Raw genomic sequence first — 26,802 nt, forward strand, 5'->3', positions numbered from 1 at the left:
CCATCACAGCTACCGTCACAAATAGGACCGAAGCAGCCAGAGTAATTACAGACACCAACGTCAAATACCTAAATACTCATCATAAAACATTTCTGAAAAATCGATGGTGTACAGCAAATTAAAGACAAACATCTTGTGAATCCAGCCAATATTTCCGATTTTTTAAGTGTTTTACAGCGAAAACACAATATAGCATTATATTAGCTTACTACAATAGCCTACCACACTACCGCATTCATTCATCAAGGCACGTTAGCGATAGCAATAGGCACGTTAGCGATAGCGAATAAACCAGCAAAAGATATATAATTTTTGACTAACCTTGATAAGCTTCATCAGATGACAGTCCTATAACATCAGGTTATACATACACTTATGTTTTGTTCGAAAATGTGCATATTTAGAGCTGAAATCAGTGGTTATACATTGTGCTAACGTAGCATATTTTTCCCAGAATGTGCGGATATTTTTATGACACTCAACTATTCTGACCAAATAACTATACATAAACGTTACTAAAAAATACATGTTGTATAGGAAATGATAGATACACTAGTTCTTAATGCAATCGCGGTGTTAGAATTCTAAAAATAACTTCATTACGACATCCAGCTTAGTTATAGCGAGAGAGTGCCCAAACTCTGGGCGCAAACTACTAGTACAACATGTTCGACAGATATATGAAATAGCATCATAAAATGGGTCCTACTTTTGATGATCTTTCATCAGAATGTTGTACAAGGGGTCCTTTGTCCAGAACAATCGTTGTTTGGATTTAGAATGTCCTCTTCTCCAGTCAATTAGCACGGAAAGCTAGCAAAGTGGCGCGAAGCTCTCCTTCCTGAACATACGCAGACAAAGCAACACGCCTAACGTCCCGGAAAAATTTCAATAATCTAATAAAACTATATTGAAAAAACATACTTTACGATGATATTGTCACATGTATCAAATAAAATCAAAGCCGGAGATATTAGTCGTCTATAACGACAGCTTATCAGAAGGCAATACCAAGTCCCTTCTCGCGCTCTCCAGAAAACAGGAAACTGGTGACACGTCATACAAAGAGCTTTTATTCGACCCCAGATCAAGTTATACACTCCATTTCTTCTCTCACTGCCTGTCGACATCTAGTGGAAGACGTATGAAGTGCATGTATACTGATATATATCAAGGACATTTATAGGCAGGCCCTAGAACAGAGCATCGATTTCAGATTTTCCACTTCCTGTCAGGAAGTTTGCTGCAAAATGAGTTCTGTTTTACTCACAGATATAATTCAAACGGTTTTAGAAACTAGAGTGTTTTCTATCCAATAGTAATAATAATATGCATATTGTACGAGCAAGAATTGAGTACGAGGCCGTTTGAAATGGGCACCTTTTATCCAGGCTACTCAATACTGCCCCTGCAGCCCAAAGAGGATAACACCAGTAAAATAAACAAGTTGACTGTCAACATTGTTGAAATGTGCTTCAATGAGTACAGGCCTATATGTCTTTATGTAACAAGGTTAGTTGTGTTTCCACTTGACACTGCAGAAATATGTATTGTTTATTTTTTTAGATTTTGCTATTGGTTGGTTCAAGTCAAATGTCAATAAGTTGTTATACCATTGGTCATGCTGTCAGATAGGGGAAGATAGCGGAGGTAAATGAGTTCCCAGTCTGATATTGACATGCCAACGAATCTGCAGCCATCAACGACAACGAGCCTGGTCATCTGATGTGCTTCCTGTCTGTGGAGAATAAAATAAAGATCAACTGGGAGCTACTTTTCGTTATTACACAACGCAAGAGAGACTATGATCACATCTGTAACATTTACACATCACACCTCAAATATAAAATACTAGGCTCCTGTAAATTGCATTGCATGTGTGAAGCACATTCTCAAGAAGCAAGAATACAGCCTATGGCATTATGGCGTTATACAGGGCGTTTGGAAAGTATTCAGACTTTGCCCACATTTTGTTACGTTACAGCCTTATTCTAAACTGGATTACATTGTTCCCCCCCTCATCAATCTACACACAATACCCCATAATGACATCACAATACCCCATAATGACATCACAATACCCCATAATGACAAAGCAAAAATAGGTTTTTAGAATTTTGGGCAAAATAATTTTGGGTTTGATCCAAGGCTGTGTTGCAGCTGGCCGGGAGCTCCAAAGGGCGGTGTAGGTTAGGAGAATAAACATAGCAGGTACGGAGAATTAACATAGCAGGTTAGGAGAATTAACATAGCGGTTAGGAGAATTAACATAGTAGGTTAGGAGAATTAACATAGCAGGTTAGGAGAATTAACATGGCAGGTTAGGAGAATTAACATAGCAGGTTAGGAGAATTAACATAGCAGGTTAGGAGAATTAACATAGCAGGTTAGGAGAATTAACATAGCAGGTTAGGAGAATTAACATAGTAGGTTTGGAGAATTAGGTTATGAAAAGGGTTAGGGTTAGCTAAAATACAAAAAATGTCAACGTTTTGATGTTAATTTGACAAAAGCTGTATCCCTTCTAGCCATGTTCTGTTTCCTCCGACACATTGGTACGGCTGACTTCCGGGTAAAGTGAGCAGTGTGTTAAGAAGTTGGCAGCTTGGCGGGTCATGTTTCGGAGGACACGTGTCGTGACGTTGTATTAGTTAATGTGGCGACTGTTGCTCATCGAATGATTACAAGTTTCTAATTACGTGATTAACTGAATCAAGCAATTATTAACTCATTAACCTGGGGCACCATTGGAAAACTAGTTTTTATTGAGTTTCTATTTCCCAAATTAACTCAAAGAATATCAGAATATCGATTTTACCACAGCCGCTAATTAACCAGTTGCCTCTAACAGTCTCGTTCTGAACGTTTTATAGCCCGGGATTCTGCACGGACCCGGGTCTCACTAATGAATTCGCACCACACCAATCTTAGTTGAATGTTTATTTACTAAAAAGCTAAAATGATGATAAAAGATACACATACACAAAAACACATTCTAGGCTATTGATTAGAACTTAGTATAACGGGCCAACACACTAGGGCGCGTGTTACCCAAAATCGGGATTTAAAAGAGAGAGAAAGAGAGAAAGTACACAAGAGGAATATACATTTGGGTGAAATTGTCAGCTATGCTCATTCTAACCCTAGCCTTGCCCCAAACTGCCGCTGTTATGAGTCAGAATATAATGATGTAATTACTTGTGGAAGGTCTCCGTGGATTTTCCCACGTGGACCGTTCAAGCTGCTCAATGACGCACTTCTCCTGCGCACCTCTCTAGGTGTCCTCACGATGTCCGTGTCCTTTGGCTTTACTGGCCTGTTCCTTTGTCCTCGCTCTGGAAGGGGTCTTCGGAGGACAGATAGCTCTGTAGCTCAGAGCTCACAGCGTAAAGATGAAAGAGTGTAGATACCACAATTCGATGGGGAGTGAAGGCTAGGTGGTTCGGCTTGTATTCACCCGCTTAGACACCGCTACTCATCCGTAGCTTGGGTAGAAAAATATTTATTTGTCTTCAAACTTGTTGCGTTTTGGGTTCGTTGACCTTTTAGACCTTTGGCTGCAGCTCGGGTCACTTAGTCTAATCTGTTAATTCTGCACTCACAGGTTTTATACCCTCGGGTCAGAAGTGGGCGTACCCGCCTTCAGGGCAATTCTCTGGGCGTGCCAAGTTTAAGGGGCAAGGTATAGATTTTACTCAAATCCAATTTTAGACAACTAACTTCACATTTCATCTCTACCGAAACATTCTCTTTGATTTGGACATTTTCCACACAACGTACAATGTATAAACATCAAGCATATACGAGGAAAACTCTTAACGTTACAATGTTTTCATAATAACGTAATCTATTAACCTTTAATAACAAAACAAAAATGACATACATTTTCATATTCCATCTATCGTCATGACCACCATTGTAGTTGACGGAAACCATTGTTCCAAAGTCCCTTTATTGCATGTTTACAGTTCTGAGGCTGGTTCTCCATAGTGAGAGGGAAGGGACAAGGGAATGTTGTCCGTGGTCTCAGAATTACCATGGGTGTGAGGGGTCATAAAACCCCCACATCTTCAGACCCCTAGATCTCTCCTCCTCTGTTGGGGTTGAGAGATAATCTGTAGGGTTGTGGTCTCCTGTAACCTGACCTGATCAGGACAGTCATGACACATGTCACCACCATCGCCTCTCCCGAGCCCAGCGCTGCCTGAAATTGATATATGGTGCACGTTTTTAAGGACACACCTCAGATATTGTCACTCCTCCCACCTCAGATATTGTCACTCCTCCCACCTCACATACTGTCACCCCTCCCACCTCAGATATTGTCACCCCTCCCACCTCAGATATTGTCACCCCTCCCACCTCAGATATTGTCACTCCTCCCACCTCAGATATTGTCACTCCTCCCACCTCAGATATTGTCACTCCTCCCACCTCAGATATTGTCACCCCTCCCACCTCAGATATTGTCACTCCTCCCACCTCAGATATTGTCACTCCTCCCACCTCAGATATTGTCACTCCTCCCACCTCAGATATTGTCACCCCTCCCACCTCAGATATTGTCACTCCTCCCACCTCAGATATTGTCACTCCTCCCACCTCACATACTGTCACCCTTCCCACCTCAGATATTGTCACCCCTCCCACCTCAGATATTGTCACCCCTCCCACCTCAGATATTGTCACTCCTCCCACCTCAGATATTGTCACCCCTCCCACCTCAGATATTGTCACCCCTCCCACCTCAGATATTGTCACTCCTCCCACCTCAGATATTGTCACTCCTCCCACCTCACATATTGTCACTCCTCCCACCTCAGATATTGTCACCCCTCCCCCCTCACATATTGTCACCCCTCCCACCTCAGATATTGTCACCCCTCCCACCTCAGATATTGTCACCCCTCCCACCTCAGATATTGTCACTCCTCCCACCTCAGATATTGTCACCCCTCCCACCTCAGATATTGTCACCCCTCCCACCTCAGATATTGTCACTCCTCCCACCTCAGATATTGTCACTCCTCCCACCTCACATATTGTCACTCCTCCCACCTCAGATATTGTCACTCCTCCCACCTCACATATTGTCACTCCTCCCACCTCAGATATTGTCACCCCTCCCCCCTCACATATTGTCACCCCTCCCACCTCAGATATTGTCACTCCTCCCACCTCAGATATTGTCACTCCTCCCACCTCACATATTGTCACTCCTCCCACCTCAGATATTGTCACCCCTCCCCCCTCACATATTGTCACCCCTCCCACCTCAGATATTGTCACCCCTCCCCCCTCACATATTGTCACCCCTCCCACCTCAGATATTGTCACCCCTCCCCCCTCAGATATTGTCACCCCTCCCACCTCAGATATTGTCACCCCTCCCACCTCAGATATTGTCACCCCTCCCACCTCAGATATTGTCACCCCTCCCACCTCAGATATTGTCACCCCTCCCACCTCAGTGCAGGTGAGCTCATATATAACGGGTCAATTACCAATCCTGGCGCACAGATTGGAAAATAAGAAAGTGCCGGTCATAATTGCCAACGACATGCATTTGACAATAGTGCTGACTTGACGTCAGCCAACAATAGAGCCCTAGTTTTAAACAGCTTCACTGTGAACCCTTTTATTTAGATTTATTACACCTTTATTTAACCAGGGAGGCCAGTTGAGAACACGTTCTCATTTACAACTGTGACCTGGCCAAGATGGAGCAAAGCAATGAGACAAAACAACAACATAGAGTTACACATGGAATGAACAAACGTACAGTAAATATCACAATAGAAAAATCTATACACAGTCTGTGCAAATGTAGTAAGATTAGGGAGGTAAGGAAATAAATAGGCCATAGTCGCGAAATAATTACAATTTAGCATTAACACGTGAGTGATAGATGTGCAGATGATGATGTGCAAGTAGAGATACTGGGGTGCGAAAGAGCAAAAAATAAATAACAATATGGGGATGGGATAGTTGGCTGGACTATGTACAGGTGCAGTGATCTGTAAGCTGCTCTGACAGCTGATGCTTAAAGTTAGCGAGGGAGATATAAGTCTCCAGCTTCAGTGATTTTTGCAATTCGTTCCAGTCATTGGCAGCAGAGAACTGGAAGGAAAGGCGGCCAAAGGAGATGTTGGCTTTGGGGATGACCAGTGAAATATACCTTCTGGAGCGCGTGCTACGGGTGGGTGTTGCTATGGTGACCAGTGAGCTGAGATAAGGCGGGGCTTTACCTAGCAAAGACTTATAGATGACCTGGAGCCAGTGGGTTTGGCGACAGATATGTAGCGAGGGCCAGCCAACGAGAGCATACAGGTCGCAGTGGTGGGTGGTATACGGGGCTTTAGTGACAAAACGGATGGCACTGTGATAGAACTCTAACAAGTCTTCTGTCATTGTTGGTTCATAATGCCTGGTGAATTTTTGGGGGGTATTTGAAATTGTCTAAATAAATTAAATACAATTATAGTGATCAGACTGCATAGTAACCATATATGTTAACACACACACACACACACACACACACACACACACACACACACACACACACACACACACACACACACACACACACACACACACACACACACACACACACACACACACACACACACAAAACAAAAAACTGTCAATAATGACTGCAAAAGGGAGGAGTGTCAGTCACATGCTTCATAGGGTGATATAAAGTAAACCAACTGGTTCCTACAGAGAGGAAGTGTTTCAGGGAAATACTTTGTACTGCGACGCTCCCTTCAGTTCACCAGACAGCAGGATGGAGAGCAGAGATCAACACAGAGGGGAGAAATAGATCACTACTGTAAGTTGCTGTGGTGTGTGTGTGTGTGTGTGTGTGTGTGTGTGTGTGTGTGTGTGTGTGTGTGTGTGTGTGTGTGTGTGTGTGTGTGTGTGTGTGTGTGTGTGTGTGTGTGTGTGTGTGTGTGTGTGTGTGTGTGTGTGTGTGTTGTAACAGAATTCTACATGTGGCTAAGAGGAGGGCAGTAACGATAGATAATTGACAGGCTAACAACACAGTAAAAGGTTTAAACCGGTGGGCTATTTACAGATGGGCCGTGTACAGGTGCAGTGATCTGTGAGCTGCTCTGACAGCTGGTGCTTAAAGTTAGTGAGGTAGAAAATAGTCTCCAACTTCAGAGAACTGGAAGGAAAGACGGCCAAGAGGTTTTGGCTTTGGGGATGACAAGTCAAATATACCTGCTGGAGCGCGTGCTACGGGTGGGTGTTGCTATGGTGACCAGTGAGCTGAGATAAGGCGGGGCTTTACCTAGCAGACTTATAGATGACCTGGAGCCAGTGTGTTTGGAGACGAATATGTAGCGAGGGCCAGCCGATTAGAGCATACAGATCGCAGTGGTGGGTAGTATATGGGGCTTTGGTGATAAAACGGATGGCACTGTGATAGACTGCATCCAGTTTGCTGAGTAGAGTGTTGGAGGCAATTTTATAAATGACATCGCCGAAGTCGTGGATCGGTAGGATAGTCAGTTTTACGAGGGTATGTTTGGCGTCGTGAGTGACGGAGGCTTTGTTGCGAAATAGGAAGCCGATTTCTAGATTTAATTTTGTATTGGAGATGTTTAATGTGAGTCTGGAAGGAGAGTTTACAGTCTAGCCAGACACCTAGGTATTTATAGTTGTCCACATATTCTAAGTCAGAACCGTCCAGAGTAGTGATGCTAGTCGGGCGGGCGGGTGCGGCCTGCGAACAGTTGAAAAGCATGCATTTAGTTTTACTAGCGTTTAAGAGCAGTTGGGAGGCCACGGAAGGAGTGTTGTATGGCATTGAAGCTCGTTTGGAGGTTTGTTAACACAGTGTCCAAACAAGGGCCAGATGTATACAGAATGGTGTCGTCTGCGTAGAGGTGGATCAGGGAATCACCCGCAGAAAGAACATCGTTGATATATACAGAGAAAAGAGTCGGCCAGAGAATTGAACCCCGTATGTGTGTTTGTGCGTGTGTGTGTGTGTGTGTGTGTGTGTGTGTGTGTGTGTGTGTGTGTGTGTGTGTGTGTGTGTGTGTGTGTGTGTGTGTGTGTGTGTGTGTGTGTGTGTGTGTGTGTGTGTGTGTGTGTGTGTGTGTGTTGTAACAGAATGCTACATGTGGCTTAGAGGAGGGCAGTGATGACAGAACATTGACAGGCTCACAACACAGTAACAGGTTTAAACCGGTGTGAACTGGTTTATCTATTAAGGAACTTAATAGATTTAACAACGGATTCAGAAATGTGTAAAATAAAACGTCCTCGCAGGGTATGAGGCTGGTCTGCTTCTTCTAACAATAAGATAATCCAGTGACCTGTGTCCCAATCATCTCTCCTTCCTCCTAAAGTGTGCACTTGATCACTTAATTTCACTGATTATAAATAGACCAGGCGATATGTGAAAATGATGTTCACTTTTGAATAAAATAATGAAACTTGGTACACTTGTACAGTTTGGGACACAACACATTGGTGTAGACGTCACCTTTTCTCTGTGTTATCATGTTTGGTTAAGCAAGTGTTTTTGCAATGGCTCCATATCTGGAAAAAGGTTCAGGGCTCCAAACTGTACAAGTTTACCAAGTTTCATGCTTTATAAAAAAGTGAACATTTCACCTAAAATTGGACAGAAATTGTACTAAAAGGAAACAAACATATTGGATAACAAGGAGCGGCGTGATGTCACAAACAGACAGGCTATGGGGAATGAAATGGGCGGCTTCTGCCAGGGAACTCCCACTCCTTCAGAAAGTAAACAGACCGGCTTCAGCTGTGGGCGTGGCGGTGCAGACAAGTTTGCTATCAGGGGAACTGCTGGCCAATGGGGTGGAGCGTTGGCTTGGAAACGTGGCGCTTACACCAGAGTAATGCATCCAGGTGTTGCATTTACATAAAATGCTTTAGTTAGAAAGGGAATGAAGACGTCTATTAGACCTCAGGATAAGACCCAGATGCAGACAGTTCGAAAATAACAAAAGTTTATTTACAAAACAGGGCGGCAGGCAAACGACAGGTCAAGGGCAGGCAGAGGTCAGTAATCCAGGGCAGTGTCAAGAGGTACAGAACGGCAGGCAGGGTCAGGGCAAGAAGAATGGTCATAAACCGGGAGAACTAGAAAACAGGAACTAACGGGAAACAGGAGTACGGGGAAAAACTGCTGGTAGGCTTGACGCAACAAGATGAACTGGCAACAGACAAACAGAGAACACAAGTATAAATACACAGGGGATAATGGGGCAGATCGGCAAACACCTGGAGGGGGTCGAGACAAGCACAAAGAAAGGTGAAACAGACCAGGGTGTGACAAAGTGTCACGAACGTCGTCAGGGAAATGACCGGACCAAGGTGCAGCGTGGTGAGCATACATTTTCCTTTATTATAAATGTCGCCAACAAAACAAGAAACAACAAAAACAAACGTGAAGCTTACTAGGGCTATACAGGGCACTAACAAAGACAACTACCCACAACTAAGGTGGAAAAACAGGCTGCCTAAGTATGATTCCCAATCAGAGACAACGATAGACAGCTGTCCCTGATTGAGAACCATACCCCGCCAAAACATAGAAACAGAAAACATAGAAATAAAGAAACTAGAATGCCCACCCTAGTCACACCCTGGCCTAACCAACATAGAGAATAAAAGCCTCTCTATGGCCAGGGTGTGACACACGGTCTGTTTTATGATACACGAGTTAAGGTTAGACTGACAACCTGACAGGGTTGGTGTATAACATCACTTATTCTATGGAAACATACATACAATCACATAGGATAATGTTGCCTCCACATAAGAAACATTTTACAGAAAGTCTTAGTTTGTCAGTAACTGTCTAAATGGAGGAGTAGGTAAAGACATGACAGATTATAGACTGTCTTAGTTTGTCAGTAACTGTCTGAATGGAGAAGTAGGTAAAGACATGACAGATTATAGACTGTCTTAGTTTGTCAGTAACTGTCTAAATGGACGAGTAGGTAAAGACATGACAGATTATAGACTGTCTTAGTTTGTCAGTAACTGTCTGAATGGAGAAGTAGGTAAAGACATGACAGATTATAGACTGTCTTAGTTTGTCAGTAACTGTCTAAATGGAGAAGTAGGTAAAGACATGACAGATTATAGACTGTCTTAGTTTGTCAGTAACTGTCTAAATGAAGGAGTAGATAAAGACATGACAGATTATAGACTGTCTTAGTTTGTCAGTAACTGTCTAAATGGAGGTAAAGACATGAGAGATTATAGACTGTCTTAGTTTGTCAGTAACTGTCTGAATGGAGGTAAAGACATGACAGATTATAGACTGTCTTAGTTTGTCAGTAACTGTCTAAATGTAGGTAAAGACATGACAGATTATAGACTGTCTTAGTTTGTCAGTAACTGTCTAAATGGAGGAGTAGGTAAAGACATGACAGATTATAGACTGTCTTAGTTTGTCAGTAACTGTCTAAATGGAGGAGTAGGTAAAGACATGGCAGATTATAGACTGTCTTAGTTTGTCAGTAACTGTCTAAATGGAGGTAAAGACATGACAGATTATAGACTGTCTTAGTTTGTCAGTAACTGTCTAAATGTAGGTAAAGACATGACAGATTATAGACTGTCTTAGTTTGTCAGTAACTGTCTAAATGGAGGAGTAGGTAAAGACATGACAGATTATAGACTGTCTTAGTTTGTCAGTAACTGTCTAAATGGAGGAGTAGGTAAAGACATGACAGATTATAGACTGTCTTAGTTTGTCAGTAACTGTCTAAATGGAGGAGTAGGTAAAGACATGACAGGTTATAGACTGTCTTAGTTTGTCAGTAACTGTCTAAATGGAGGTAAAGACATGACAGATTATAGACTGTCTTAGTTTGTCAGTAACTGTCTAAATGGAGGTAAAGACATGACAGATTATAGACTGTCTTAGTTTGTCAGTAACTGTCTGAATGGAGGTAAAGACATGACAGATTATAGACTGTCTTAGTTTGTCAGTAACTGTCTAAATGTAGGTAAAGACATGACAGATTATAGACTGTCTTAGTTTGTCAGTAACTGTCTGAATGTAGGTAAAGACATGACAGATTATAGACTGTCTTAGTTTGTCAGTAACTGTCTAAATGGAGGAGTAGGTAAAGACATGACAGATTATAGACTGTCTTAGTTTGTCAGTAACTGTCTGAATGGAGGTAAAGACATGACAGATTATAGACTGTCTTAGTTTGTCAGTAACTGTCTAAATGGAGGAGTAGGTAAAGACATGACAGGTTATAGACTGTCTTAGTTTGTCAGTAACTGTCTAAATGGAGGTAAAGACATGACAGATTATAGACTGTCTTAGTTTGTCAGTAACTGTCTAAATGGAGGTAAAGACATGACAGATTATAGACTGTCTTAGTTTGTCAGTAACTGTCTGAATGGAGGTAAAGACATGACAGATTATAGACTGTCTTAGTTTGTCAGTAACTGTCTAAATGTAGGTAAAGACATGACAGATTATAGACTGTCTTAGTTTGTCAGTAACTGTCTGAATGTAGGTAAAGACATGACAGATTATAGACTGTCTTAGTTTGTCAGTAACTGTCTAAATGGAGGAGTAGGTAAAGACATGACAGATTATAGACTGTCTTAGTTTGTCAGTAACTGTCTGAATGGAGGTAAAGACATGACAGATTATAGACTGTCTTAGTTTGTCAGTAACTGTCTGAATGGAGGTAAAGACATGACAGATTATAGAAAGTGGACTGAGGATTTTCTGATGATTCTTTGACTTAATTACTGTTCTTTACTCTGTAGCAGCTGATGTTTCTAACTCTGTAGAGGCCAAAGTCTTTGGTTTATCTCCCTACAAGCCTCTAGGGTTAATGTTTACAGAACATGTATTGCGTTTTTATCAGGGTATAAAGGTCTGCTTATCTCGCCCAAGGTACCAGCCTGTCAGTTAGACATGTTCTCTGCTTGTGCTGGGTGGTACTAACAATGCTCAGGAATATTGACTGTTCTGTTATTTCTTTTCGTAGCTGAGAGAGCTGTGATTTACATCTACAATTAGTCTCTCTGGGGAGAGAGAGGAGGAGACCACTGCCTCTAAAATGAGTCTCTGTGGGGAGAGAGAGGAGGAGACCACTGCCTCTAAAATGAGTCTCTCTGGGGAGAGAGAGGAGGGGACCACTGCCTCTAAAATGAGTCTCTGCGGGGAGAGAGAGGAGGGGACCACTGCCTCTAAAATGAGTCTCTCTGGGGAGAGAGAGGAGGAGACTACTGCCTCTAAAATGACTCAAGACACCAGTTCTGAGAGGTAAGTGATGAATTGTCAAATGTACAGTTCTTTTAAAGGTATAAAACTTATTTTTGAGAAAAGTGTTGCCAAGTTAATTTAAGTCCTAAAATCTAATGACCAAATGCAGACTGTAGCTTTATAAAGAAACATCAGGACTTCTAGAAGTTCCACTATACAGTTGTTAAAATGAAGTAGATGAGGTATTGATGAGATATTGATGAGGTGATTTGTCTCCCTGTTTTGTTCAGTGTCCAGAAGCTCAAAGCAGAGTCACCTACAACCAGCCTGCTATCAATGAAGAGTGATCAGCCACCTGCTTTCAGCCAGGAACCATTACCAGATGACAATAAGGAAGTGGAGAGTTTGGACAGTGAGGATGCATTAAAGATCACACACAACCTTCTGGACAGAAGAAGTAAGACTGTGTTTCATACAATATTACAAAGAAGGGTTCTCACACACACACACACACACAAACACACAAACAAACAAACAAACAAACAAACAAACAAACAAACAAACAAACGAGTCTCAACTCTCATTGTTTTCCTACAGGTCAAACTCTGCTGACAGTCCAACAAGACATTAAGGCTAAACTGAAACACAAGTATCAACACATATCTGAAGGAATTGGACACCATGGAAACCAAAGTCTGTTCAAGGACATCTACACAGAGCTCTACATCACAGAGGGTGGAAGTGGAGGGCTCAATAATGAACATGAGGTGAGACAGATAGAGATGGCATCCAAGAAACAAACCACACAAGAGACACCAATCAAATGCAACAACATCTTCAAGCCTTTACCTGGACAAGACAAACCTATCAGAACTGTGCTGACAAAAGGAATCGCTGGCATTGGAAAAACAGTCTCTGTGCAGAAGGTCATCCTTGACTGGGCAGAGGGAAAAGCAAATCAGGACGTTCATTTCATGTTTCCTCTTCCTTTCCGTGATCTGAACCTGAAAAAGGACCAATACAGTCTGATGCAACTTCTTTCCCACTACTTCTCAGAGCTGAAAGAGATTGACAGCATTAAAGATGGTGAAACCAAAACTGTTTTCATTTTTGATGGTCTGGATGAGTGTCGACTTCCTCTAGACTTCAAAAACAATGAGAAGTGCTGTGATGTCACGAAGCCAACCTCAGTGGACGTGCTGCTGACAAACCTCATCGAGGGGAATCTGCTTCCCTCTGCTCTCCTCTGGATAACCTCACGACCTGCAGCAGCCAATCAGATCCCTCCTGAGTGTGTTGACCAGGTGACAGAGGTACGAGGGTTCAATGATCCACAGAAGGAGGAGTATTTCAGGAAGAAAATCACAGATCAGAATCTGGCCAATGAAATCATCACCCACATGAAGACATCAAGGAGCCTCCACATCATGTGCCACATGCCAGTCTTCTGTTGGATATCAGCCACTGTCCTTGAGATGATACTGAAAGAGGCAGAGAAGGATGAAGTCCCCAAAACTCTGACCCAGATGTACTCACACTTCATACGCATCCAAATCATTGTGAAGAACAGGAAGTACAACAAAGCCACAGAGACAAACCCAAAGGAACTGTCTCAGTCAGACAAAGAGATGATCCTGAAACTGGCAAAGCTGGCTTTCCAACAGCTGCAGAAGGGCAACCTGATCTTCTATGAGGAGGACCTGAGAGAGTGTGGCCTTGATGTCACAGAGGCATCAGAGTACTCAGCGTTGTGTACAGAGATCTTTAAAGAAGAATCTGGGCTGTACCAAGACAAGGTCTACAGCTTTGTGCATCTGAGCATTCAGGAGTTTCTAGCAGCAGTGCATGCTTTAGAATCATGTCTGGACAAGAAGGAAAATGTTTTCTCCCCCAAAGCAGTCACTGGTGTTGATGATGATGATGAGGAGGAATATGAGGAGAATGATGAGGAGGAGGAGGAGGAGAAGGAGGGGGATGAGGAGGAGGAGAAGGAAGATGAGGAGAAGAATTATGAGGAGGAGAAGGATGACGACAACGACGATGATGACGATGAGGAAGAGGATGAGGAAGATGATGACAATGATGAAGAGAAGGAGTCATTCAAATTGTCTGACTTACACAGGAGAGCAGTGGACCAGGCCTTGAAGAGTGAGAATGGAAACCTGGACCTGTTCCTCCGCTTCCTTCTGGGTCTCTCACTGGAGTCCAATCAGAATCTGTTACGAGGCCTTCTAACACAGACAGGAAGTACAACACAGACCAATGAGGAAACAGTTAAGAGAACAGTCAGGTACCTTTCAGACAAGATCGACGAGGAATCCTCACCAGAAAGGAGCATCAACTTGTTTCACTGTCTGAATGAGCTTGGTGCCAATTCTCTAGTTGAAGAGATGCAGACCTCCATGCGATCAGGAACTCTTTCAGCAACAAGACTAGAACCTCACCAATGTTCAGCCCTGGCCTACCTGTTACTGATGTCAGAGGAGGTGCTGGAGGAGTTTGACCTGAAGACATACAACACATCAGAGGAAGGTTATCAGAGGTTGCTGCCGGTAGTGAAAACATGCAAGAGAGCACTGTAAGTTCTGTTATTGAGTTGATGTTTACAGTATCATTATAATGAAGGATTTGTATATCTAACAGATTATCTCCTCTCTCCAGACTGGATGGCTGTGAACTCACATATAAATCCTGTGAGACTCTGGCCTCAGCTCTGCAGACACCAAACTCCCCCCTGAGAGAACTGGACCTCAGCTACAATGACCTGGGAGACAGAGGAGTGGAGCTGCTCTGTGTTGGACTAACCAGTCCACTCTGCAACATACAGACACTAGTGTGAGTTAAATATCTTCAGTATGAGTTATTATGTGGATGTTTTAATCATTTGTTAATCATGTGCTCTTCTGCCCTCTAGTCTGGGTCAGTGTGGTCTGACAGAGGGTTGCTGTTCAGATCTGGCCTCAGTCCTGAGTTCACCCAACTCACAACTGAACCAACTGGAGCTGAGAAACAATGACCTGCAGGACTCAGGAGTTACACTGCTGTCTGCTGGACTGGAGGATCCAGACTGTAAACTACACACACTGGGGTAAGTACAGCTGTTTCAGTCAGGTTGGTACTGAGCTGAGTTACACTGCTGTCTGCTGGACTGGAGGATCCAGACTGTAAACTACACACACTGGGGTAAGTACAGCTGTTTCAGTCAGGTTGGTACTGAGCTTAGTGAAACAAATACTCTGAAAATCTGATGTTTCATGACAATGTTTGTGTCATGGACAAATGTACGGGTGTCCTACAAGATGATTGACAGCAGTACACCAACCTAGACAGCTGTTGTGTGTCTCTCTGTAGGCTGTCTGGCTGTCTGGTCACAGAGGAGGGCTGTGCTGTTCTGTCTTCAGCTCTGAGGTCAAACCCCTCCCACCTGAAAGAGCTGGACCTGAGCTACAATCACCCAGGAGACTCTGCAGGGGGACTGCTTTCAGCTGCTCTGCCGGATCCCACATATAAACTGATGAAGCTGAAGTAAGTCAGAATAGATGTCCTAATAGTGTGAGCAGCGGTTGTGTCATATGTAGTGTAGTAGGGTCAGTAACATGAGGACATGATGGTAGAATTAAGGGGAAGTTTACTCAGCAGGCTGAGCACTCCAACACAGCATGCATCATCACCACATGAATACTCTTCTTCTGCATCTCTGATATCCTGTTGGAATTGTACTCCGTTCTGTATGCAGTAGGTAGGATAGAATACCTGTATGTCTATAGTAATGAATTGTACTCCGTTCTGTATGCAGTAGGTAGGGTAGAATACCTGTATGTCTCTAGTAATGAATTGTACTCCGTTCTGTATGCAGTAGGTAGGATAGAATACCTGTATGTCTCTAGTAATGAATTGTACTCCGTTCTGTATGCAGTAGGTAGGATAGAATACCTGTATGTCTCTAATAATGAATTGTACTCCCTCCTGTATGCAGTAGGTAGGATAGAATACCTGTATGTCTCTAGTAATGAACTTGGATAGTGCACCAGAACACAACAATATGGTTTAAATGTTGACTGCTTTATTAGGTCTTTGTCAGTCAATAACCTGTTTCTCCTACAGTGTGGATCATGGTGGAGAGTGCAGGCTGAAATCAGGGCTGAGGAAATGTAAGTCTCTTTAATCCTAATTCACTGCATATTCAGAACTATAGTAACATAGTAACTAATCAATACTTGTTCTGTAACTACAAAACAACATGTTATATGAAGATGTGGTTTGATTAAACTCTCCGTTTGTCTACAGATGCCTGTCATCTCACCCTGGACCCAAATACAGCAAACCCAAACCTGGTACTGTCTGAGGGGAACAGGAAGGTGACACGGGTGGTGGAGGACCAGCATTATGAAGACCATCCAGACAGATTTGACGCATATCCCCAAGTTCTCTGCAGAGAAGGCTTATCTGGATGTCGTTATTACTGGGAGGTGGAGAGGGATGGTAGCATGGCTGTCATTGGTGTGGTGTACAAAGGAATGAAGAGGAAGAGAGATGAGGGGGACAGTAGGATTGGACACAATAGGGAGTCCTGGAGTTTAGTCTGTTCTCATAGAGGTTATCAATTTTACCATGATGGAGTCAACAGAATCATCCCTGGTCCTGTTTCTAACAGAGTTGGAGTGTATCTGGACTGGCCAGCTGGTACTTTGTCCTTCTATAGTGTGTCCTCCTCTGGTACACTGACACACCTTTACACAGAACACACCACATTCCCCGAACCCCTCTATCCTGGGTTTGGAGTTGCGTCCTCCTCGGTGACCTCAGTGACCCTGTGTCAGATAGATGACCAACACATTCAGAGGTGAGTGTTTTAATGTGTTCTGTTGGACCTACAGACAGTTAGATTAGTAGTAGTGGTGTGTTTTAATGTGTTCTGTTGGACCTACAGACAGTTAGATTAGTAGTAGTGGTGTGTTTTAATGTGTTCTGTTGGACCTACAGACAGTTAGATTAGTAGTAGTGGTGTGTTTTAATGTGTTCTGTTGGACCTACAGACAGTTAGATTAGTAGTAGTGGTGTGTTTTAATGTGTTCTGTTGGACCTACAGACAGTTAGATTAGTAGTAGTAGTGTGTTTTAATGTGTTCTGTTGGACCTACAGACAGTTAGATTAGTAGTAGTGGTGTGTTTTAATGTGTTCTGTTGGACCTACAGACAGTTAGATTAGTAGTAGTGGTGTGTTTTAATGTGTTCTGTTGGACCTACAGACAGTTAGATTAGTAGTAGTGGTGTGTTTTAATGTGTTCTGTTGGACCTACAGACAGTTAGATTAGTAGTAGTGGTGTGTTTTAATGTGTTCTGTTGGACCTACAGACAGTTAGATTAGTAGTAGTGGTGTGTTTTAATGTGTTCTGTTGGACCTACAGACAGTTAGATTAGTAGTAGTGGTGTGTTTTAATGTGTTCTGTTGGAACTACAAACAGTTAGATTAGTAGTAGTGGTGTGTTTTAATGTGTTCTGTTGGACCTACAGACGGTTAGATTAGTAGTAGTGGTGTGTTTTAATGTGTTCTGTTGGACCTACAGACGGTTAGATTAGTAGTAGTGGTGTGTTTTAATGTGTTCTGTTGGACCTACAGACAGTTAGATTAGTAGTAGTGGTGTGTTTACAGGTGTTATGTTGGACCTACAGACAGTTAGATTAGTAGTAGTGGTGTGTTTTAATGGGTTCTGTTGGACCTACAGACAGTTAGATTAGTAGTAGTGGTGTGTTTTAATGTGTTCTGTTGGACCTACAGACAGTTAGATTAGTAGTAGTGGTGTGTTTTAATGTGTTCTGTTGGACCTACAGACAGTTAGATTAGTAGTAGTGGTGTGTTTTAATGGGTTCTGTTGGACCTACAGACAGTTAGATTAGTAGTAGTGGTGTGTTTTAATGTGTTCTGTTGGACCTACAGCCTTTTGACTTCAGGGATTCCTCAGAGCTGTAAGACTTGTGACCATGTTGAGGTAAGTCATAATGTCAATTCTTACTTTTACATACCTGCAGGAGTCAGGCACAGTCTCAAAGCCAGGTGTTTACTGACCAACCATTCATACTGGTATATAGACAGTCCTGTGTTCTGCTTTAGTAATATAAACACAGTCTCAAAGCCAGGTGTGTACTGACCCACCATTCATACTGGGATATAGACAGTCCTGTGTTCTGCTTTAGTAATATAAACACAGTCTCAAAGCCAGGTGTGTACTGACCCACCATTCATACTGGGATATAGACAGTCCTGTGTTCTGCTTTAGTAATATAAACACAGTCTCAAAGCCAGGTGTGTAGTGACCAACCATTCATACTGGGATATAGACAGTCCTGTGTTCTGCTTTAGTAATATAAACACAGTCTCAAAGCCAGGTGTGTACTGACCAACCATTCATACTGGGATATAGACAGTCCTGTGTTCTGCTTGTAGGCATGCAGGATTTTAGCTGTTGTCATATTTTGTCATTAGACAGTTTAACTGATAAATCACCAGCATTCCATGTAACATTGAATAAATACATTAGATTAGTTACTTTGGTTAATGGGCCAGTTTCCCGGACACAGATTAAGTCTAGTCCTGGACCTTAAGGAACTTTCTATTGAAACTTCCATTGAGCATGCTTTTTAGTCCAGCACTAGACTCAATCTGTGTCCAGGAAACAGGCCCCATATGTATTACTGACATGCTTGTCCTTGTTCAGGACTCCACACACTGGCTTCAGATTGAACCCTTGACTTCCACTGTCCAGGGACTGACGATGTTCAGGTAAAATAACTACTTTTAACATTTCATTCCACCTGCTAGTGTATTTCCCCATTACCTTTGGGAATAGTCTTCTAATCCAACCTCTCCATTTAACCATTGACCCTCTCTACCATATCTTGTTGTTGCCCTCAGACACAGGACACCCAAAGGGAGTTATGAGTGCACAGTGTCTGGGCTCCGCTGGCTGTGTGAGAGAGATGTCATCCTGAAGTATCACTTCAGGAACTGGGAACCCTACAGTCAACTTCTGAAAGACATGCAGTACACACAAGGTGGTCCATTGCTGGACATCACTATGGAGTTAGGTGAACTGGAGGAAGTTCATCTGCCACACTTTGTCTGTTTAGGTAAAACCATATAGAAATAGTATTCAGAAAGACATTTCCATGTAACTTTGTTTCACTTCCTGAATGAATGAATGAACTATTCTGGGAGTTTGAGTTTACTGTGATCTGTTACTGCATATTCTTTGTGTTTTAGTTGGATGAAAATAATACAATATTTGTCTTTCTGTCTCCTTTGTATTGTGTTGTTCAGGGACCAACCCTTCCCTGAGGAATGAGATGAAGATTCTTCATGAAAAGGAACATGGAGTGTCTTTAGAGGAAGTGCATGAGGTCACCAGATTCCATGCTAAGATTCTCCATCCCAAGTTCTCACCTATCTCTCTGATACTGAGATTACTGTCTTGGAACGTAGATGTCCACTGTGACGTGGTCCTCTATATGGCAGTAATAAAGGCAACAGTAGATTCAAGGCTGTACCTGCTCCTCAGAAACTCCAGTCAGAAAGAGGTGAGGCACTATCATTGAAGTGACAACAGTATGTTGAAACTTACTGAAGGAAAGCTGATAGTTTGTTAAAAATCTCTAGATTACAAAGACAACATGCAGCTCTGTGAGAAATCTATTTCTGTCTCATTCATTTGAAGAGCCAGTAGATGGCACACTTCTCTCTGGGCGAAGGAGATCCCATTGCCCCGGGGCAGTGAAGGGGACATAGCCCCGGGGCAGTGAAGGGGACATAGCCCCGGGGCTGTGAAGGGGACATTGCCCCGGGACTGTGAAGGGGACATTGCCCCGGGGCAGTGAAGGGGACATTGCCCCGGGGCTGTGAAGGGGACATTGCCCCGGGGCAGTGAAGGGGACATTGCCCCGGGGCAGTGAATGGGACATTGCCCCGGGGCAGTGAAGGGGACATTGCCCCGGGGCTGTGAAGGGGACATTGCCCCAGAGCAGTGAAGGGGACATTGCCCTGTGTTAGCGTGCTGTCTTTCACATGGGACGTTAAACAGGTGTCCTGACTCTCCATGGTCACTAAAGATCCCATGGTACTTATCGTAGGAGTAGGGGTGTACACCCGGTGTCCTGGCTAAACTCCCAATCTGACCCTCATACCATCATGGCAACCTAATCATCCTCAGCTTCCAATTGGCTCATTTTCCCCCTCTCCTATGCCCTGTAACTCTTCCCCAGGTCATTGCTGTAAAATAGAATCTCTTCTCAGTCAACTTACCTGGTACACCTTTCAAATAATATCCTGGTAAAATAAAGATAATAAATCAATAACGATTGTGTTGACAAAAATGGATTGCTCAGTGAGCTGCATGTTGTGTGAATTATGAGACTACATTGTTCTGACTGACTACTACATTGCTCATTTTGTAGGCTGTTCAGGAACGGGAGAAAGATCAGGTGTCCAAAGGATATTCAGAATTTCTCCTGCCAAGTCCAAACGGGTCCTTAAAGCTGAACAGTTGGTTTGCGTTCAAGAATCCCCACTCCACTTCCATCTATCCAGAGGTGCAGTTTTATCAGGCTGAGGACATGAATCTGTCATATTGTATATGAATAACAGGAATATCATTCTATTTCACTCTTTCTCTCTCTGTCTGTTGTCTCAATCGTTGCACCATATGGTCTTCTACAGAAGATTCAGGTGTTACCTGCAGACACCACACCAAGCTGTTGTCAGATGGTTATGGGAAACACAGGGGTTGACATTGAGATGGAGTTAATCGGGGATGATGAGAGGACAGTATGGAAATCAGTGTTATCAAAAGGTAAGAAATACTAGACATGAACAGTATGTCAATCATTTATGTCCTTTTCTAACAGATGCTATTAACATGTTTTATGATATATTCTCTTGTTTGTTTTTCAGATGTATACAGCAAATACTCTCATCCAACATGTAAGTTTGTTTTTGTGGACGGGGGTTATAAAACAGGTTACAGAGCTAACGTCTCTTCAAGTTGTGATGAAGGACACTGATGAAGTTCTTCATGAGTCATGTTCAGTGGGGTGATGAAGGTCTTCATGAGTCATGTTCAGTGGGGTGATGAAGGTCTTCATGAGTCATGTTCAGTGGGGTGATGAAGGTCTTCATGAGTCGTGTTCAGTGGGGTGATGAAGGTCTTCATGAGCCGTGTTCAGTGGGGTGATGAAGGTCTTCATGAGTCATGTTCAGTGGGGTGATGAACGTCTTCATGAGTCATGTTCAGTAGGGTGATGATGAAGGTCTTCATGAGTCATGTTCAGTGGGGTGATGAAGGTCTTCATGAGTCGTGTTCAGTGGGGTGATGAAGGTCTTCATGAGTCGTGTTCAGTGGGGTGATGAAGGTCTTCATGAGTCGTGTTCAGTGGGGTGATGAAGGTCTTCATGAGTCATGTTCAGTGGGGTGATGAAGGTCTTCATGAGTCATGTTCAGTGGGGTGATGAAGGTCTTCATGAGTCATGTTCAGTGGGGTGATGAAGGTCTTCATGAGTCATGTTCAGTGGGGTGATGATGAAGGTCTTCATGAGTCATGTTCAGTGGGGTGATGAAGGTCTTCATGAGTCATGTTCCGTGGGGTGATGAAGGTCTTCATGAGTCATGTTCAGTGGGGTGATGAAGGTCTTCATGAGTCATGAAGGCCTTCATTAGTCATGTTCAGTGGGGTGATGATGAAGTTCTTCATGAGTCATGTTCAGTGGGGTGATGAAGGTCTTCATGAGTCATGTTCAGTGGGGTGATGATGAAGTTCTTCATGAGTCATGTTCAGTGGGGTGATGAAGGTCTTCATGAGTCATGTTCAGTGGGGTGATGAAGGTCTTCATGAGTCGTGTTCAGTGGGGTGATGAATGTCTTCATGAGTCATGTTCAGTGGGGTGATGAAGGTCTTCATGAGTCGTGTTCAGTGGGGTGATGAAGGTCTTCATGAGTCGTGTTCAGTGGGGTGATGAAGGGCGTCATGAGTCATGTTCAGTGGGGTGTTGAAGGGCGTCATGAGTCATGTTCAGCGGGGTGATGAAGGTCTTCATGAGTCGTGTTCAGTGGGATGATGAAGGTCTTCATGAGTCATGTTCAGCGGGGTGATGAAGGTCTTCATGAGTCGTGTTCAGTGGGGTGATGAATGTCTTCATGAGTCGTGTTCAGTGGGGTGATGAAGGTCTTCATGAGTCGTGTTCAGTGGGGTGATGAAGGTCTTCATGAGTCATGTTCAGTGGGGTGATGAAGATCTTCATGAGTCGTGTTCAGTGGGGTGATGAAGGTCTTCATGAGTCATGTTCAGTGGGGTGATGAAGGTCTTCATGAGTCATGTTCAGTGGGGTGTTGAATGTCTTGTCTTCATGAGTCATGTTCAGTGGGGTGTTGAATGTCTTGTCTTCATGAGTCATGTTCAGTGGGGTGATGAAGGTCTTCATGAGTCATGTTCAGTGGGGTGTTGAAGGGCGTCATGAGTCATGTTCAGTGGGGTGTTGAAGGGCGTCATGAGTCATGTTCAGTGGGGTGATGAAGGTTTTCATGAGTCATGTTCAGTGGGGTGATGAAGGTCTTCATGAGTCGTGTTCAGTGGGATGATGAAGGTCTATATGAGTCATGTTCAGTGGGGTGATGAAGGTCTTCATGAGTCATGTTCAGTGGGGTGATGTAGGTCTTCATGAGTCATGTTCAGTGGGGTGATGAAGGGCGTCGTGTTCAGTGGGGTGATGAAGGTCTTCATGAGTCATGTTCAGTGGGGCGATGAAGGTCTTCATGAGTCATGTTCAGCGGGGTGATGAAGGGCGTCATGAGTCATGTTCAGTGGGGTGATGAAGGTCTTCATGAGTCGTGTTCAGTGGGGTGATGAAGGTCTTCATGAGTCATGTTCAGTGGGGTGATGAAGATCTTCATGAGTCGTGTTCAGTGGGGTGATGAAGGTCTTCATGAGTCATGTTCAGCGGGGTGATGAAGGTCTTCATGAGTCATGTTCAGTGGGGTGATGAAGATCTTCATGAGTCGTGTTCAGTGGGGTGTTGAAGGGCGTCATGAGTCATGTTCAGTGGGGTGATGAAGGTTTTCATGAGTCGTGTTCAGTGGGGTGTAATGATATAGAACATTCAGACAGAAATACAGAGCATTGCAAAAGTATCTGCATCACATTTTATTGTGTTACAAAGTGGGATTAAAAGGGATTTCATTGGAATTTCTTGTCAAGTCTACACAAAATACTCAGTAATGTCAAAATGGAAGAATATATATCTTAGATTGATATAAATTAAATTCCTAAAATATAGTTGTTCCATAAGTATTCAGCCCCCTGATTCAATACATGTTAGAAACACCTTGGCAGCCATTACAGCTGTGCATCTTGGGTAAGTCTCTAAGAGCTTTGCACACCTGGATTGTACAATATTAGCCCATTATTATTTTCATAATTATTCAAGCTCTTTCAAAATGTTGGGGATCATGGCTAGACAGCCATTTTCAAGTCTTGCCATAGATTCTCAAGCAGATTTAAGTTTAACTTGGCCACTTAGGAACATTCACTGTCTTCTTGGGAAGCAACTCCAGTGTAGATTTGGCCTTGTGTTTTAGGTTATTGTCCTGCTGAAAGGTGAATTCCTCCCCCAGTCCCTGGTGTAAAGCAGACTGAACCAGGTTGTCCTCTAGGAGTTTGTCTGTTCTTAGCTCCGTACTATTTCTTTTTATCCTGATAAACTGCCCAGTATTTGCCGATGTCAAGCATACCCATACCATGATGCAGCCACCACCATGCTGGAAAATGTGGTAGTTACTCAGTGATGTGTTGTGTTGTATTTGCCCCAAACATGAGGCTTTGCATTTAGGCCAGAAAGTGTCTTCCTTTGTAGATGTTTTTTACAGTATTACTTTAGTACCTTGTTGCATATAAGATGCATGTTTTGGAATATTTTTATTCTGTATATTTGTATTCTTCTTTTCACTCTGTCATTTAAGTCGCTATTATGGAGTCACTACAATGTTGTTGATCCATCCTCAGTTTTCTCCCATCACAGACATTTGAAGTCTGTAACTGTTTTAAATTCACCAATGTCCTGGTGACATCACTAAGGTTTTTCCTTCCTCTTCTGCAGCTCAGTTCAGAAGGACGGCTGTATCGATGTGTCTATGTGGTTTAATATGTAATCCACAGCATCATTATTAACTTGACCACACTTAAAGAGATATTCAATGTCTGATTTGTTATTGTTACCCATCTACCCATCACTGCCCTTCTTTAAGAGGGTTTCTAAAAGATCCCTGGTCTTTGTATATAGTTGAATCTGTGCTTGAAATGCGATTCTTGACTGAGGGACCTTCCAGATGATGTATCTATGGGGGACAGGTCCACTTTGACATTACAGAGTATTTTCAGTAGATTGTTGACAAAACATTACAATTAAATCCATTTTAATCCCACTATGTAACACAGTAGAGAAAAGGGTGTGAATACTTTTGCACGGCTCTCTATGTTATGTAGAATAGACAATCGTGTCAGCCAGGGTAGGCGTCAATTCCAAATAAATCCGTCAATTCAGAAAGTAAACTGAAATTACAATTCAATAACTGGAAAAGGGTCATCTATTTTCAATGACTTGTTAATAAACCTAATAGTAAAAATTATTCATTTCAAAAGTGTTTTCAATTTTTTTATTGACTGACTTGAATTTGAATTGACTACAACCCTGGAGTCAGCTCTATAAAATAAATTAATTTCAGAGGAATGTTAACTGGAGAGACTGTTAGATGTAGAAACAGCTGCTGTTCACCCTAAAGCCATATTCATTTAATTCACCCCCTTTCAGCATTAACACTCCCTGAGATTCCTGCTGAGGAGTTTCTGAAGAAACACTGGGCTAAAATCATTCAGGGAGCCACAAACCCAATGCCAATAGCAGATGATCTGTGGTCAAAGGACATGATTGGTGAAGAAGAGTACTCCAGAATAACAGCTGAAACAACTGAACAGGACCGAATGAGAAAACTACTGAGATCAGTCCTCCCTAAAGGACCAGAAGTGACGGGAGCTTGTCTCAAAGCTCTCAGTGAACATGAACGCCATCTTGTTAAGTACTTGAGTGAATCTAGGTAACACAGCTTTCTTCTCTCCCTCCATTGAATATGCGGAATGATTTAAATATAGGTCAAATAAAAACATAGCTACTGTCACGACGTGGCCTTTTGGGTGTATATCGTGGCCGAGCGGCCGTTCATGTGCAAAGGATTAGCATTTCAATGAACAGAATTATCAACTGTGTGTAGTGTATCCATTTTGTCTTTCCCGCTCCTTTATCTGTCTCCACCCCTTTTCTTTGTCTACCAAGCCGTCATACCGGCTTAGCCCACTAGGGACTTTTCTATCAATGCATTGTTAGTAACCAATATCTACTGTTTGTTTGTTATGTATTTCTGTGATTATTTAGTTAGTAAATAAATAATTAAGCTATTTTGTATATTTCTGATTCATTATGGAAACTAGGGTTTGAGCAGATAACCAAACATTTTACAACGTTTGGAATGAGGCTAACGAAGGTAACAATTAATCATCGTTAATAGAAGATTATAATTGATCAGATATTAAAATATCTGAAGAGTTATATTCGGGAAATTATAACTCTGTAAATCTCAACATTTTCCCGTGGTGCCCCGACATCCTAGTTCATTAATGTTTACATGATTAGTTTAATCACGTAATAATTAAACCTAGAGAACTGATTTGATAGAAATAAGCCTTCACATTTAATGATAGTCCAGACACGACACTACCCAGATCAAAAAAACTATTTCAGAATGAAGCATGTTTTTGTGTTTCTTTCTGTAATAAATATGTCTTATTATAGTTCTATCATAGGACCATCATCACATCATTATCTCAGGTGTATCATAGGACCATCATCAAATCAAATCAAGTTTATTTTATATAGCCCTTCGTACATCAGCTAATATCTCGAAGTGCTGTACAGAAACCCAGCCTAAAACCCCAAACAGCAAGCAATGCAGGTGTAGAAGCACGGTGGCTAGGAAAAACTCCCTAGAAAGGCCAAAACCTAGGAAGAAACCTAGAGAGGAACCAGGCTATGAGGGGTGGCCAGTCCTCTTCTGGCTGTGCCGGGTGGAGATTATAACAGAACATGGCCAAGATGTTCAAAATGTTCATAAATGACAAGCATGGTCAAATAATAATCAGGAATAAATGTCAGTTGGCTTTTCATAGCCGATCATTAAGAGTTGAAAACAGCAGGTCTGGGACAGGTAGGGGTTCCATAACCGCAGACAGAACAGTTGAAACTGGAACAGCAGCAAGGCCAGGTGGACTGGGGACAGCAAGGAGTCATCATGCCCGGTAGTCCTGACGTATGGTCCTAGGGCTCAGGTCCTCCGAGAGAGAGAAAGAAAGAGAGAAGGAGAGAATTAGAGAGAGCATACTTAAATTCACACAGGACACTGGATAAGACAGGAGAAGTACTCCAGATATAACCAACTGACCCTAGCCCCCCGACACAAACTACTGCAGCATAAATACTGG

General features: G+C 42.8%; 1 protein-coding gene across 2 annotated transcripts in view; it reads left to right on the plus strand.

Moving 5' to 3' along the window:
* Positions 1–12,161: 12,161 nt before the first annotated feature.
* Positions 12,162–26,802, plus strand: part of LOC120041864 (NACHT, LRR and PYD domains-containing protein 12-like) — a 52,792-nt gene continuing 38,151 nt past the window's right edge. The window contains exons 1-16 of one of the 2 annotated variants that reach the window (XM_038986732.1): positions 12,162–12,292; positions 12,523–12,689; positions 12,830–14,810; positions 14,894–15,067; positions 15,147–15,320; positions 15,584–15,757; positions 16,337–16,383; positions 16,520–17,075; positions 18,170–18,221; positions 18,948–19,012; positions 19,145–19,359; positions 19,550–19,806; positions 20,680–20,814; positions 20,942–21,074; positions 21,176–21,205; positions 25,082–25,684. In XM_038986732.1, coding sequence (XP_038842660.1) covers positions 12,177–12,292; positions 12,523–12,689; positions 12,830–14,810; positions 14,894–15,067; positions 15,147–15,320; positions 15,584–15,757; positions 16,337–16,383; positions 16,520–17,075; positions 18,170–18,221; positions 18,948–19,012; positions 19,145–19,359; positions 19,550–19,806; positions 20,680–20,814; positions 20,942–21,074; positions 21,176–21,205; positions 25,082–25,368 — 4,563 coding nt within the window. In that variant the 5' untranslated portion in view covers positions 12,162–12,176 and the 3' untranslated portion in view covers positions 25,369–25,684. Of the gene's footprint in view, positions 12,293–12,522; positions 12,690–12,829; positions 14,811–14,893; positions 15,068–15,146; positions 15,321–15,583; positions 15,758–16,336; positions 16,384–16,519; positions 17,076–18,169; positions 18,222–18,947; positions 19,013–19,144; positions 19,360–19,549; positions 19,807–20,679; positions 20,815–20,941; positions 21,075–21,175; positions 21,206–25,081; positions 25,685–26,802 lie in introns of those variants that run through there. The other variant, XM_038986731.1, reaches the window with a different exon arrangement.

The sequence above is a fragment of the Salvelinus namaycush genome, unplaced genomic scaffold (genome assembly GCF_016432855.1).
Source record: "Salvelinus namaycush isolate Seneca unplaced genomic scaffold, SaNama_1.0 Scaffold566, whole genome shotgun sequence".
NCBI classification, from domain to species: Eukaryota; Metazoa; Chordata; class Actinopteri; order Salmoniformes; family Salmonidae; genus Salvelinus; species Salvelinus namaycush.